The following is a 16,042-nucleotide window of genomic DNA, read 5'->3' on the forward strand; positions in this document are numbered from 1 at the left end:
AGCCTAACCAACTTTTTACTGAAGGGATGCAGCCGTTTGAACATTACAATGAAATTTGTAAGTATTTTGCCGAGGATAAACCAAAGGATGGCAATGCCAGCGAAATCAAAAAACATCTGCAATTACATGATGTAAAAGTCTCCGATTACTTAACAAACAAATATGCTCTATGGTTAGATTTCAGAACCATAGATGAAAACTCCCTGCATGGGACCGGTCGACGGATTGAAAATGCAAGTGAGGGGATCACCCTACAAATTGAAAAAACCGCCGAAACCGCAGGATCCTTAAACGCCTATATATATCTAATCATGGACGCTCAACTAAACATTCAAAACGGTGAAATTATTGATGTACTTTATTAAGATAGAATGGCGAAAAACACACTTTACATGAAAGAGCCCCACACAGCATTATTCGTTGGTCCCACGGGATGCGGAAAATCCAAACGTGTTGTAAAATTATTAGAGAATGAATACTTTCATCACTTCGATTTCATCGTGATTATATGCCCAACATTAAGGTGGAATAAGACATATAGGGACCGAAAATGGTTTTGGAACGACGAATATGTGATTCTAATTGAGCCGGGAGGTATCTTATATCAATGGATTCGAAAGATGACGGATTTCTGTGCCGGATACAAAACCTTATTCCTGATCGACGATATCATCGCAGATGAGAAACTAGACAAAAAGAGACAGCCATTGCTAGAGTTGGCCATTAGCGGACGACATCGAAACCACACTATGTGGCTACTCACACAATCATACACCGCTATACCAAAAAATTTACGAAGGCAAGCTAAAATGTTATATGTGTGGTATCCAAAAGACAGACAAGATCTCGCAACTATTCATGAAGAGAATGATGTCATTGAATCACGATCAGAGATCCAGACGGTTAAGGAAAGGCTAAAAGATGGTAAATACACACATTTAGTCATGAGAATGGAACATCCAAGAACTTACGAGATTTGCTAGATTGGACGTTTTTTGTTACAAGAGTCTTGTAACAAAAGTATAAGAAGAATCTAACAGATCTATAGGACTCCTATAGACTCCTATAGATTTCTTGAAATCTCCTATAGATTTCTTGAAATCTCCTATAAGACTCTCCTATAAGACTCTCCTATAAGACTCCTATAAGAGTCCTATAAGACTCCTATAAGACTCCTATAAGACCACAACAAAATGATAGAATATATCAATTTCATAATACTAGTAGTACTAGTACTAGTACTAGTAGTACTACTAGTAGTACTTAGTTTTTGCTATTTTTGTGTTAAAAAATACCTATCGCTATTGAAAATGGCTGAAACGGCAATTGATAACTTAATTGCTCCTCCGGGTCCTCCATCCGAGGATGGTAAGAGGCAAAAATTGCTGGAGTGTGTGTTAACCGGAAATAGCAAGCTATACCTGGGTAAAATGTATACGGACGATCAAATTCAAAAGCTCAAAGATGATGAGGTGAAGAAACTATTTAGTATATATGAAGCTAAACTATCAGGTCAAATGGTAAAGTCCTTGGGACAATCAATCATTCACATGTATTCCATGGGGGCCTGTACAGTCTTGGGAATAAATTCTCAAAATGCATTGAGCAATGACCTGGAAAATGACCCTTTCCTAAATTCCGCCCTTCAAAGGTTCACATGTGACTTATATTATAAATTCGGCTCATTGTTAGCACCACTCAGTGTTGGTCTCATTACGGGTAGACATTATATCGCCGGAAGAAATTTAAACGCAAATAATAATACTACTAGTAGTAGTAGTAATACAACAGATAATAAAGATGTCAGAGGAACAGACTCCAATTCGGGTGACAACGAAGGACCCTAAAAAGGTTGAAGCGGGTAAGAGGTTGGCGGAATACAACCGTAAACAGAGGGAAGAATATAAAGCGGTCATCGCACAGCAGACGTCTCAGACACAGCCGATTCCTCAGACACAGCAGACGCCCCAGACACAGCCATCTCAAGAAGACAATGCCGGAGAGGCAGAACCTACCATCGTCCCAAATGAAAAGTCTATGAAATACGCTATAGGGGGGATAATAGCCATCGGTTTGGTTGGTGCTTATTTTATGTATAAACAGAAAGACATTGTACTATTTGCTATAACTGGGCCGAAGGGTACCCCACCACAAAAATCCAAAACACCTGTGAGAATAAATAAACTTGAAATGGAATAAAGGGATAATATCGCGATATAATAATCTCACAGTATAGAAATAACATGGACAAGAAAAGTATCGTCAACGATTTATATCACGCATCGGTCGTCTGCGTTTTCGCTGTCGGCTATTCGATGTTAGGAAAAAAGGTGTTAAAAATGTCACCACCATCAATTCAAAAGTTTGACTTGGAAGATACCGGAAAGCTAGTCGCCATCGTCGCCGCTAGTGAAATGTCAAGGGAATACTTAATTAAGCAAAAGATTATACCTGAAACTATCAATATCTAAACATGGCTTCAATTGCAATGATGTTGGGAGGGGCCCTAGCCAATGCTTTGGCTTTTACAGGCTCAAGCTATCTCTTTTCAAGCTTATCAAAAGACAGAATTGATAAGGAAAGAAAGCGTCATGATCTGGCCATAGAACAATTACAAAAAGCCCAGGTTTTGTGGCAACGTAAAAGACAAGACAGAATAGACTTTATCAATAAGCAGCTCAGACTTGAAAAGAAGGCCGAAGGAAAATTCATAGAGCTAAACGATGCAATGCGTGAATATAAAAAAGTGTTTGGGGATAAACTTGAAGGACTGGATGTCCTACCGCGGGAACCTGTATTGAGTGACTTTTATACACCGAGTCAGGATCAACATGAAAGGGAATTGGCCTTTATCGCGCTAAGTATGATCGGTGTCGGTGGTGCTGTGTGGTATTTCGAAAGATAGTACTACCGGTACTACCGGTACTCCTAGTACTCTATGTTACATGATGCGTGTAACATATAATCTATACAAGGATCTAACGCTTTGTCACGAGATAGGTGTATATCAGACCTCCGATTCCAACTATCAAAGCCCACAAGTCTTGACTCAACCAACCAACCACTTCTTTCGCTCGTTTGAGTATCCATAATACGATGGATCCTAATATACCCGGTAGAGCTGCAGCGGCCGTCCCTGCCAACCTTCCCAAGAGAGATCCCAACGCATTCAACTTGTTTTTTATTCAGGACCGGAGGTCCTTTGCACCACCCTTTTCATGATTTTGTGCGTTACCGGTGGATGACCCCCCACCCCCAGGTGACAAAGCTTCTACGAGAAGGTCGATAACCATACCAAATGCCGTTAGTACGCTGACAACAGTGATGCCCTGCTCACGGAATAGGGTTCGTATCTTTTCAGACAGTGTGGTATCTTTGTCAAGTACTTTGGTAATCGTCTCCCTGATGCTTTTTATTTGACTGTTAAGTTTACCTTTGAGAATATCGATAATCTCTTGCCGGCCTTTCAACTCATTTTGCAAACCTTTCAATCTTTCTTTCGCTTCATTTTGTTGTTCCTCGGTCATATTTGGTGTGTTTTCCATCTCTTCCAACTTGTTTTTTTCTCTGTCAATATGCTGTTCGAGCTGAACCTTTTTTGCAACTTCATCCTGAAGACTTCCTCTTATGTTTCTCAATGATCTATCCAATCCTAGCAATTCACGCATAGGATATTCAAAGAGATCACCGGTCTGGGTTGCTTCATGGTCTACAGATTGTTTGACCAATGAAATTAAATCTTCCGTACTTTTTACCACATCCCCAGATATAGCTTCTAATTCTACATCACTTGCTGTTGTTATTTTAGATGACGAGGGTAGTTCTTCATCTATTTTGTTTAGCTTAGCAGCTTGTCGGGCTGTAATCTTACCTTTTGGTATGTCAAAGCCTAAATTACGCAGCCTTCTCTTGCCTAATATATCTGATATAGTACCGGCGGCCCTTAGTCTTCCATTGTTTGTCAAAGGTTCGTTTTTATCTCTGTAGTATAATTCACCATCCTTAATTTCAAAAAGGTCTGTATGTAGCACCTCAGGTTTTGACAGGGATCCTTCAGATAATCTATCATACAACACGTCAACCATTTCCCGCAAAACTCTGGTACGTTGAGTGGAACCTCCTCCGAATGATGTTTCTTCCTCACCTGGTGTATGTACTCGCGTACGGTCCCCGGTGGGTATGAGTGGAAAAGTTTCATCGGTACCTTCATCCGGTCTCCCATGATCTCCAAAAGGGTCAATGTCAATGTCCGCCATTTTTTATTATTTAGAGGATAGTTTTTTCTAAGATAATAACTAAAATGTCCGAGCTTAATATTCATCCAACTCACGATTATTCGAGTGATCAAGACAAGCTAGTTAATTCTCAACTTGGAGATTTGATAAGATTACGAAATAAATTCGACAGTAAGTTGTATAAATACAACAAAGCACTTGACCGATTAGCGATTGCACTCGGCATCTCGGAAAACTTGGTCGTTACCACCGGTATTGGTACGATAGTCCTGAGCGCTACCATTATTAGAATTCCCATTTATATGGGATTTTCCGGTATAGGGCCATCCAGCTCTGTTTCCCGTGAAATTATCTTGGAATATATTAATAAATATAGAAAGAAATTCAACAAAGTTGAGAAATTATACGATACTACAGTATCGTGTATTGATGAGATTAGAAACTCTTCCTATTTCTGTGCACCGAATGATAATATTAGCAACATGGAATTTCAAACTTTGTGTGGTATATACTACGAAACTCTGGAAAAGATAAGTAAAATAGATGGAGAGTGAAAGGTGGTTTTTTTAATTATTTAGAGGATAGTTTTTCTTTGTAATAAACTAAAATGACCAATCTTAAGATTTATCCAAAGTTACCCACCGCTCCCGAGTATTCGAGTGAGCAAGACAAGTTTAACACAAATACAGTTAATTCCCAACTTGATGAGTTGGTAAAATTACAAAAGAAATTCCAGGACAAGGAGTATAAATACAACAAAACACTAGACCGATTAGCTATTTCACTCTACATCTCAGAAACCTTGGCCATTTCCACCGGTATTGGTACGATAGCAACCAGTGCTACCCTTGTTGGAATTCCCATTTCTATAGGACTTTCCAGTGTATCCATAGGTGGAGCTATATCCTGTACCATTATCTCAGCATCGATTAAGAGATATCAAAATAAACTCAACAAAGTCATGAAATTATGTGATGTTGTAACATCTGCTATTGCTGTGTTTGAAAACTCTTTCTCACGAGCATTGAGTAATGATAATATTAGCCACATGGAATTTCAAACTTTGTGTGGTATATACTACGAAGCTCTGGAAAAGATGAGCAAAACAGATAGAAAGATGGAGAGTAAAACACGCAATCAATTTGAAAAAAGTTTAATGGCGGAAGTTCAAAGTCTAAAAAAGGCGTTAAATCAGGAACAAAGTTAGTAATGTGTGCCTGTATACCACTCACATGTTTCATGTGCTATTTGAAAAATTGAAAGTAAGGCGGTTTATGACATTATGCGGCCTTACCTCCCGGCCACCCCACGCGATCCCCGGCACAATCATCTTTACCAGACAGGTAAAGATACTTTTTGTCATTGTCATGACTTCGTCCCCCTCACCAACCTTGCACATAATCAGGAGGTAAATCTGTTCTTCAGGTATTAACATTAATTCCTCTTTTACAAAAGCCTGTCTAGGTCCGTCCTGAATATAGTACATTACACGGTTACCGGGTTGTGCTATTACCTCACGCAATCTATATGTGTTTTTCGACCATATTCTATCGGTTGCCCGTCTCCGCCCATCATCATGCTCTTCACCGGGTTGCAGTAGATATCTATACAAGCCATCTTTAGGTAATTCTACTTCAGGTGGATAACTCTCTTGATTAACCAAAGTCACCTCTTTCATTATAATAGCATCTTTTGGTTTCATACCAATCATCTGCGTCTTTGTATCGTTTAGCCTATCAATCAGTTTATACAGATGCTTAACCCATGTAGATGATACCTTTTCCGAATCATTCAGTTCTTGGGCATCTTGTATTTTGAATTAATTTTCCTCAAGTATCTTGTTCAACGCCTCAACAAAAGCTGTGTGCGTATGCTTATATTTTGTAGTCGCCCTTTTAATTTCAACCTTATGCTTATCCAACAATTTTGATACATCTGCTTTGAATTCTGAACCGTTATCACATTGGAAAGTTTTCGGATAAGTTAATGGTCCTGCCTTGTAGATGTCCTCAATCATGGCGGCAACCTCTTTGGCTTTCTCACTCCTCAAAGGTCGGGCTACTTTGTATCTGGAGGCAGCATCGATTCCCGACAAAATGTACTTATATTTATTACCATACAGTATGTCACCGGGCATGTACAATAAATCGAAGTGATGTAAATCATTAGGGGGGTAACTTCATAATGTGGTCTTTCAACATGTTTTGGGGCGGGTAAATGTACTTGCCAAAATGCTTGTTTTGATAGCCATTTCTTAATCTCCTTTGGCTTGAAACCGAATCCTCTTAAATTCTGAACAGCCTTTTGTCCTTTCCATAAATTTTGAGGTTGATAGTAAGTCTCTTGAAGTTTTGACATGTTTTATTTATGCACACCTTTATTTATCTCCTTTTTGTTATTATGTAGCACGATAAAAGTTCTTAAAAGTATTTTTACTGATTATATATAAAGATGTCTGACGTGGCTACTCAAACTGATCTACATTGTGATACCACCGATGGTGGTGTACCCGACTACAAATTAATGAAACTCAAAGAGTTGAGAGAAGTGGCTAAATCCCGTGGGATTAAGTATATTTATGGAATGAATAAAGCTAAATTGCGTGAGGTGATTGCGAGGAATGATATTGATCCATCCTACAGCATCGACCTAGAAACCAGACAAGAATGGTATGGATACTGTTCCAACTGGAGGGTAAACAACAGAGAAGCATATCTAAGATCTCAAAAACGTTATAATGATAAGAGATCTTTCAAAAGGTGATTAGATCTAGATCTAGATCTAGATCTGGAACGGATTTTGTTACTCGCTCAGGTAACAAATGTTATGAAGGTGATGCTCTCGCGTCCCGATTTTTTTCCTGGGGGTTTACCCACCAGCATTTCCCCCGGGAAACGATCCATGGTGGCGCGATGTTGGTATCATAAACCGCGGTTTACCACCAACTACCCTGTGGAAAATTCCTGTGGTTATGCGGACAAAACCCCTCGCGATCCTCGTCCGGTTTTACGATTATAAAACCATCTTAAAGATTCATAAAATCGTATATCACAACCAGGCATGTCTTCAGGAATCGTTCTGGATTTGATATACAGTAGAGAATACATTGATGACTTTGATCTTTTCAAAGAAAATATGTCCCTGGTGCAAGTAATATTGCGTCCGGAACACATTACAGTATATACTGCTAATGCGGAAACCCCAGGAAATGTTTCATCAAGGCGAAGATGAAACAGTTTGATCGATTACCATGGAGCACGTGGGAACTTTGTTTTTTATACGATTCGTTATACAATTCAACCGAAAGGGGCATCTAAAATTTTTCGCTTGCGAACCTAGGGGACTCAGTCCCACGCTCCGCAACACTTTCTATACTAGTACTAGCTAGCTTTAGGTGTGAGTGAGGCTAGAAAGGGGCTCATTACATGTAAAAAATAGTGATATACTAGCTAACATACCCTTTCTTCGTTTTCTTGAAAATGCCCTTCCGTCCATTACGTCCAACAAGCCAATATGGCCATCAACGCAATTTTCATTTCAAGCGCTATGTATGTGAGACAATGTCACGTGATATTAGTAAGAGTGACCGTGGCTAAAGCCGTATGCCGACCTGATCTCAACTGGAAACGGCATGGTCTCGACGAACCAGATTTTCACGGAAGAAATGACTATAAAAAATATTTGGGTAAGTGGGTCAAAAATCGGACGTTTTGAAATTTGATGTACTAGGAAAAAACGCGGAAATTCGATACGCTCTAATATATTTATGGGAACGAGGAAAATACAGTTGACTCTCTCTATCTTGACTACCCTCTATCTCGAACATCTCTCTATCTCGAACCAAAGTCTCGGTCCCTTGGACATTTGTGTAGGCTCTAAGCTATTTTCCTCTCTTTATCTCGAACCTCTCTATCTCGAATACCTCTCTATCTCGAACCAAAATCTCGGTCCCGTCTGACTGTTTCTCTCTCTTTCTTGAACTTTTCCGGATTTATGAACCTATTTACACTAAAAATCGAATTAAAATGTTCCATTTTCGAACGAAAATGTTTGACGTTCGAACTCTAAAGTCACTCACAAAACATTGTTTATAGTGTTTTGAACCAGAAACCTTCTTGAGGTGAAGATGTCGGCTTTAAAAAGAAAACTCAATAACGTTTCTTTAATTCTTTAATTCAAAAATGTCAAATAATTCGGGAAATCGAGAAAGGAATGTCAAACAAGGAGGCAGCAGAAAAATACGGGATCCCCAAAAATACAATTTCAACTTGGATGAAAAAAAAAAAGTCTTGTGCATTGAATATTAACATTTTAACATATCTCATTGACCTCTATCAACTCCCGATACACTGAAGGTTAAAAATATGTTTTTTACGAAAAAATCCAATTTTTGTCAATTTTTGTCTATCTCGAACTTTCTCTATCTCGAACTTTCTCTATCTCGAACAAATTTTCTGGTCCCTTGCGAGTTCGAGATAGAGAGAGTCAGTAGCTTCGCTGCGCTTGGCTCACTGGCGCTCCCCTTTCACTACGCTCCGCAAAAATACGGTCACGTACTTGTAGCCACTTCGTTAATTTGTGTGGTCATTTCTTCATACAACATCAAAGGTTTGGCTACCAAATAGAGGCAGTTGTACTTAGTGTATAAACTTGAAAATTTGCATGTTTTCAGCGAGTAGGATGAATCGCACGCCTGAATAGCTGTTGCAAGTGTGTGGGCGCGTGCGCGTGCGATCGCACGCGTCTCATGGAATTCCCTGACTAAAGAAAATTCTTTACTATCAATTATATTACTCTGTAGTAATATCGAAAACACAATTTCCAGTGCAACATACGTGGTTGACTAAAAATTTTAAAAAGGGTTAAATTTCTATGTATTTAATTTGAAATCTTTACATCATTCTCACTGTATTTAAGTTTTGCCGCCTAGACATCGAAAAAGCGAGTCCAGCGGCGCAGTTTGCGCATGACACTTAAAACCCGTTGGGTGATTCTGGCTGATTCTGGGTGGCTCTGGCTGATTCTGGGTGGTTCTGGGTGATTTTGAGTGGTTCTGGGTAGTTCCATAGTTTAGTAATACCGATTAAATTTTCAATCCCCTGAACAGTGCTTTATTTCTTTCTCCCTACTTTTATAACTATTATCAAGTTCAAGGACTTAGCAAGTTCATCCCCTCCACTCTCTAAGATAATATTTGTTTTTAGGTATACATTTGTCTCATTGAAGTTAATAACCCTACCCTAGCAGGTAGCTATGGCTATTTAAGCTATGTCCAACTAGTTAACTACACAGAAATTTGACAAGCTGTTAGCATAAAAGCTAACTGTAGCTGAGAAATCAGGCTTCTCATTTTGGAAATATGTGTTTATGTGATCAATCACGTACGTCATCACGTGCGTAGCGTACCTAATTTGCTCCGGGTACGCGATTTTCAAAATGGCTATTTTTTTTTAACAACGCACATGCAAAGGATGTTACGCATGCGATACGGGCTCCAAGGTTAATCTTTGTTGCGCATTCATTTTGCGGTAGAAAAGTGGGGGACGTTTTGAATCGTGAACCCCAAACACGATGATTGAGCGTCTACGTATAGCGACTCTCTCAATCTTAACTTCCTTTTCTACATGTCCGAAATAGTATACACAACTATACTGTCATTTTCATAAATTTATGGTTTATTTTATTTTATGCCTAGTTTTAAAATTAAAAAAAAATCTTTATCCACGTGGCTTAAATAAAACTTCAAAATTCATTCGAAAAGTTCAGCTACATTTTAACAAACTTTATAAAAAAAAAATTATACCGCACAAGGGTTTCGTTTTCAAAATTGTGTGAAAAAATCCATTATAATACAGACTGGCTATATGGTTTCCAATTGTTTTCTCAAATGAAGAAATTATCTACAATTAAATCCATGATAAAATGTCTGTGCAGTTTTGCAAACTTGCTTTATCCGCGCTCTGTTGGCGTTCCGCATGGCTGGATTTCTTGTGTAAGACCTAGTTACCAACGATGAAGGGACCAGGAAAAAAGGTTTATGTCTACGTAGTTCTTTTAACTAAGTCAGGAGTTGGTGAATTAGCTAGGATAGTCAGGTTGGCTATGAATAGGCTAGCTCATGGATTAAAAGGACCAGGACAATTTACGCCTCTCCTGAAAAAGACTGTAAACTAAACATTGCTACCATCACAGCATTATCGAGATAAAGAGCCCACCACACATCGATAAAACAACACAAGGTTTTTTTTAAATATGACTATTTTTTATTAGGAAGTAATCTGTCAACGGAGGTACGCGGTTCTTCCTGTACCTCACGTAATTCAGGTAAGTGATAGGACGTAGGAACGCGATCGCGTACCTCAAAATGAGAAGCCTGAGAAAAGTTTAAACGCACATTAGAATTCCCTGTTGACCAATGTACTGTTGTCTGCAGAGCCATCTCCCTATCCCCACACAAGAGCAGGCGCTTGCATTCAGTTTGTCGCAGTCAGAGATGCCATCTCTTTATCACACGCTAATCATATTGTTTTATTACATGATCAGAACTATATGTATATATATTTACTGTATGATAAACATACGAGAAAGCTAAGCATCATCTTTATATTGTGCAAAAAATTTTGGAGCACTTAGAGCTGTTTAAGCATACAGATTTGACTCTCAGGTATAATAGAAATAGCCCCTATAAAAACCCATGTTTTTGCAGGGGTTTTTCAAGAAAAAAATAGTATCAGTAAAACTTTAGCCTTTGTTCTTATTTTGTTCATATTTTTTGGCCTAATTGTTCTTATAAAATTGTTGTAATAAAAAATTGGTATATTTCAAACTTGAACATTGTATTAAGCAATGATGTGGTCACAAAAACCCACAAAGTATGATCTTTACAATTAAGTTAAGTTCACACTGCAAAAAAGTTCTGTGTTGTGGCGCCTTTTGACACGGCACGTGTGGATTGAAGCTGCAGCAGTGTGTGTTGCTGCATGTTAATATGAGTATAAGTGACGTATGCTTATCTTCAGTTTGGTCCATGACGTGGCACGTTTGGGTTGAAGCCGCATCTCTTATTTTTTAATGGGACTCTAGGCCTATCAATAAGAAAATAACACCAGAGCAATAAATCGCTCCCCCAAGGTTACAATAGTTTTAAGGGCAAGCAATCTGAATAAATAGAATAAGATTATAAACGCATATTTTATCACAAGGTCTTTATATATTTTTGTCCTTTTTTACTGTAAATAATAGAAAGAGAACATTGATTTCCATGTGAGATGAATTGATATTGCTCAGCCAGAAAAACTTTTTTTGGAATTGGGGGAGCAATAAATGGCTCAGCTAGTTTCTTATTTCTCATAATTGGGGGAGCCTTTGCATAATTACTCTCCACTTATTGATAGGCCTGGGCCTCCCGATAACAAAAAGTTCTAGGGACAAGGTTGGTCCAAAATGCTTCAGAATCCATTGCACAATGTACAGTGTGTCAAACATAAGTTTTTTGATTATAAGAATGCGGTTTTCTTGTTTGAGTCGATTTTGATAAAAGTGAGCTTCAGAGACTCTTAGAAGGGAAAAGGAAAGATTAAGAGGGACACTGTTCATTTTTAGCTTGTTTTCCATTTTAGGGTTTATTTCAAGAAACGCTACGAGGGGCAGGTGCGTGTAACACCGTAGCGTCAAAAAGATTATTTTGTGCGACATCCGATCAATATATATTGTAACTATCAAAGTCTATTTTGAGTTAAGGCATCATAATTATGATTATAGGTTCTAAATAAAACTTGAAAATAGAAAATGGAAAATCCTAATGGAAAACAAAAAAGTGGCGAGGCTAAAAAGCACAGACAACGTACAAAGAAGTTGCTTAACTTGATACAGAAACAGGTGTGTTTTTATAATTTGTAATCTGTTCTTCAAGAATTTTCATATCTTGAACAAGAAAGTTTGGTATTTATAGGAAACATAGCATGTTGAAACAAGGTTAGCAATAGAATCATCATCATGCACTAAACTTTTTCAAGAATTGGTAAATAAGCCATGAATAATTATAATAAACACTAAACATAAACACCAAGCATATGAAAAGATATAATAATATTCTCAAATATTCTATCAGGCCTGTAATATAGGCCAGGTCAGTCCTTCACATGCTCTCTTTACCCAGCTTATAGGTACTTTCCACACACTTTTTTAATTTATTTGCGCCTTCGAATTAAAAATTTTAAAAAGGGTTAAATTTCTATGTATTTAATTTGAAATCTTTACATCATTCTCACTGTATTTAAGTTTTGCCGCCTAGACATCGAAAAAGCGAGTCCAGTTAAGTTAAGTTCACACTGCAAAAAAGTTCTGTGTTGTGGCGCCTTTTGACACGGCACGTGTGGATTGAAGCTGCAGCAGTGTGTGTTGCTGCATGTTAATATGAGTATAAGTGACGTATGCTTATCTTCAGTTTGGTCCATGACGTGGCACGTTTGGGTTGAAGCCGCATCTCTTATTTTTTAATGGGACTCTAGGCCTATCAATAAGAAAATAACACCAGAGCAATAAATCGCTCCCCCAAGGTTACAATAGTTTTAAGGGCAAGCAATCTGAATAAATAGAATAAGATTATAAACGCATATTTTATCACAAGGTCTTTATATATTTTTGTCCTTTTTTACTGTAAATAATAGAAAGAGAACATTGATTTCCATGTGAGATGAATTGATATTGCTCAGCCAGAAAAACTTTTTTTGGAATTGGGGGAGCAATAAATGGCTCAGCTAGTTTCTTATTTCTCATAATTGGGGGAGCCTTTGCATAATTACTCTCCACTTATTGATAGGCCTGGGCCTCCCGATAACAAAAAGTTCTAGGGACAAGGTTGGTCCAAAATGCTTCAGAATCCATTGCACAATGTACAGTGTGTCAAACATAAGTTTTTTGATTATAAGAATGCGGTTTTCTTGTTTGAGTCGATTTTGATAAAAGTGAGCTTCAGAGACTCTTAGAAGGGAAAAGGAAAGATTAAGAGGGACACTGTTCATTTTTAGCTTGTTTTCCATTTTAGGGTTTATTTCAAGAAACGCTACGAGGGGCAGGTGCGTGTAACACCGTAGCGTCAAAAAGATTATTTTGTGCGACATCCGATCAATATATATTGTAACTATCAAAGTCTATTTTGAGTTAAGGCATCATAATTATGATTATAGGTTCTAAATAAAACTTGAAAATAGAAAATGGAAAATCCTAATGGAAAACAAAAAAGTGGCGAGGCTAAAAAGCACAGACAACGTACAAAGAAGTTGCTTAACTTGATACAGAAACAGGTGTGTTTTTATAATTTGTAATCTGTTCTTCAAGAATTTTCATATCTTGAACAAGAAAGTTTGGTATTTATAGGAAACATAGCATGTTGAAACAAGGTTAGCAATAGAATCATCATCATGCACTAAACTTTTTCAAGAATTGGTAAATAAGCCATGAATAATTATAATAAACACTAAACATAAACACCAAGCATATGAAAAGATATAATAATATTCTCAAATATTCTATCAGGCCTGTAATATAGGCCAGGTCAGTCCTTCACATGCTCTCTTTACCCAGCTTATAGGTACTTTCCACACACTTTTTTAATTTATTTGCGCCTTCGAAGAGTGCCTATAATGCCACGTTAAAAGGCTACGAAACGGCTGTTGGTTTTTCGACTTTAGTGACTTACACAACAGTAGAGCTAATGGCAGTAAAAACGTTTATGATCACTGAGGACAAAAACGACATCTGAAATTATCTTGAATAATATATTGGGTATCCAAATATAACTAAAAATGACAGAAAAGTTCTCCACATTTATTGTATATCCATAATTTATTCAATAACCTTACTCAAGTTTTCTAATAAAATAAGCTTCAATTTTTTATATATATCCATATTCTATGCAGAAACATACAAGTTTATTGCACAGTCCAAGCAGCAACAATAGTTTTTAAAATATGATTACCTTCTTAAAGCAAGTAACATAACATTTCTTAATAAATAAAACTCCTTGTGTTGTCAAACAAAATTTTGATTTACTATTATTTAATATATGTTACAGGCCGTAGCTTATTTTAATACCAAAAGTATACCGAAGGAAAAGTTCTTCTAAAAAAAAAACAAAAAAAAGTAGCCAATTCATCAATAAGAATAAATTTTTCATAACAAGGTTGTCTAGACGTCTATGTAGTTCTAAAGTTTGTATAATTTATTATGGGTGAAGGGTCTCCTTAAGAGACAAGAGAGGAGTTGAACGTCCTCCACCATACCTTAGTTTAAAGGGGCAATTGTGGAAGTCCCATGAAATGCCACATAGTGATGGTGTCACTTTAAAAAACACCCAGTCCGGTCTGTGAACGGTTGGAGCTAGGAAGGGCATCCAGCTGTAAAACAATGCCAAAACTCTTTATTAATGGCCGTAAGAATAGTTAATCAGACAAACTGCGTAAACGGGGCTGGAACTCTAAGGAGTGAAGGTGTCGCGCACGGTAGGACAGATGTTAGATGTGAGCATCGTCAGACCGTTACCCAGCTATCACATCACAAGGTAGATAACACTAGGTTGAGGATGGCTAGTGTAAATGTTGGTACTCTGAGAGGTAAAGCAGGTGAAGTAGTTGAAATGTTAGAACGTAGATCTGTTGATATGTGTTGTGTTCAGGAAGTTAGGTGGAGAGGAGCTTCAGTGAGATTTGTGGAAGGTAGGAGGGCAAGGTATAAGCTTTTTTGGATTGGTAATAGTGATGGATATGGAGGAGTTGGCATATTCGTTGCAGAGAAGTGGGTAGAAAAAGTAATAGATGTTATGCGTGTTAATAGTCGTATTATAGTGATAAAGTTTTTGATAGGTAATAGGATTGTCACTTTTCTGTCAGTTTATGCTCCACAGTGTGGACTCAGTGAGGAAGATAAAGATAAGTTTTATGATGAGTTAATAGCAGTCACATCAAAATTTGGAGACACTGAACTTGTCATGGTGGGCGGCGACTTTAATGGTCATGTTGGGAAGTCATCTGAAGGTTATAGAGGTGTGCATGGAGGCTATGGATTTGGGAGCAGAAATAAGGAAGGGGAGAGATTGCTTGAGTTTGGAATGGCAACGGACATGGTGGTTTGCAACACATCATTCAGTAAGAGACAGAGTAGGCTGATAACATATGAGTCAGGTGGTTGTAAGACACAGATAGATTACTTTTTGGTTAGAAAGTCAGACAAGAAAGTGGTGAAGAATGGAAAGTTATATCGGGGGAAGAGTGTGTTTCCCAGCATAGGTTGCTGGTTTTTGATATTATCTTGAAGAGTGTCAAAGAAGCCAAGGGAAAGTACAGGCCCCGTCGAAAAGTCTGGAAGCTGAAGGAAGAGATTGTAGCAAGACAATTTAGTGTTCAGCAGTTAGCCTACAATAGTCAATGTGATAGTGACAATGTTGAAAGTACTTGGACTACTTTGAAGAATTGTCTCTAGAAGCTTCTGATGATACCTGTGGGTGGACGAAAGGACCAGCTAGACATAGACAGACCTGGTGGTGGAATAATGAGGTTGACCAGTGTATAAAGGAAAAGAGGAAACTTTGGAAAGAGTGGAAGTCAGGTGGTAGTAAAAATATTTACTTAGAAGCTAAGCGTCGCGCTCGTACAGCAGTGTATAAGGCAACATCAAAAGCAGAGAGAAACAGATTTGCAGATGTGTTAAGAAGGGAAGAACAGCGCAATGAGGTATTCAAGATAGCAAAGCAAATGAAGAAGACTAATCAAGATATTGTAGGTGAGAAGTGTATGCGTAATGATGAAGGT

The 16,042-nt window shown here is 37.9% G+C and overlaps 1 protein-coding gene across 6 annotated transcripts in view; it reads left to right on the plus strand.

Moving 5' to 3' along the window:
• Positions 1–11,994: 11,994 nt before the first annotated feature.
• The window catches only part of LOC130641624 (la-related protein 7-like), a 71,028-nt gene continuing 66,980 nt past the window's right edge, over positions 11,995–16,042 (plus strand). For 4 of the 6 annotated variants that reach the window (XR_008982484.1, XR_008982486.1, XR_008982487.1 and 1 more), the window contains exons 1-2: positions 11,995–12,113; positions 13,424–13,540. Coding sequence is in view for 1 of the 6 variants with exons in the window: in XM_057448498.1 (XP_057304481.1) it covers positions 13,451–13,540 (90 nt within the window). In the remaining 5 variants the exon portion in view is untranslated. Of the gene's footprint in view, positions 12,114–13,281; positions 13,313–13,421; positions 13,541–16,042 lie in introns of those variants that run through there. The other 2 variants (XR_008982485.1, XR_008982488.1) reach the window with 2 other exon arrangements.

This window comes from Hydractinia symbiolongicarpus, chromosome 4, assembly GCF_029227915.1.
Source record: "Hydractinia symbiolongicarpus strain clone_291-10 chromosome 4, HSymV2.1, whole genome shotgun sequence".
Taxonomy (NCBI): Eukaryota; Metazoa; Cnidaria; class Hydrozoa; order Anthoathecata; family Hydractiniidae; genus Hydractinia; species Hydractinia symbiolongicarpus.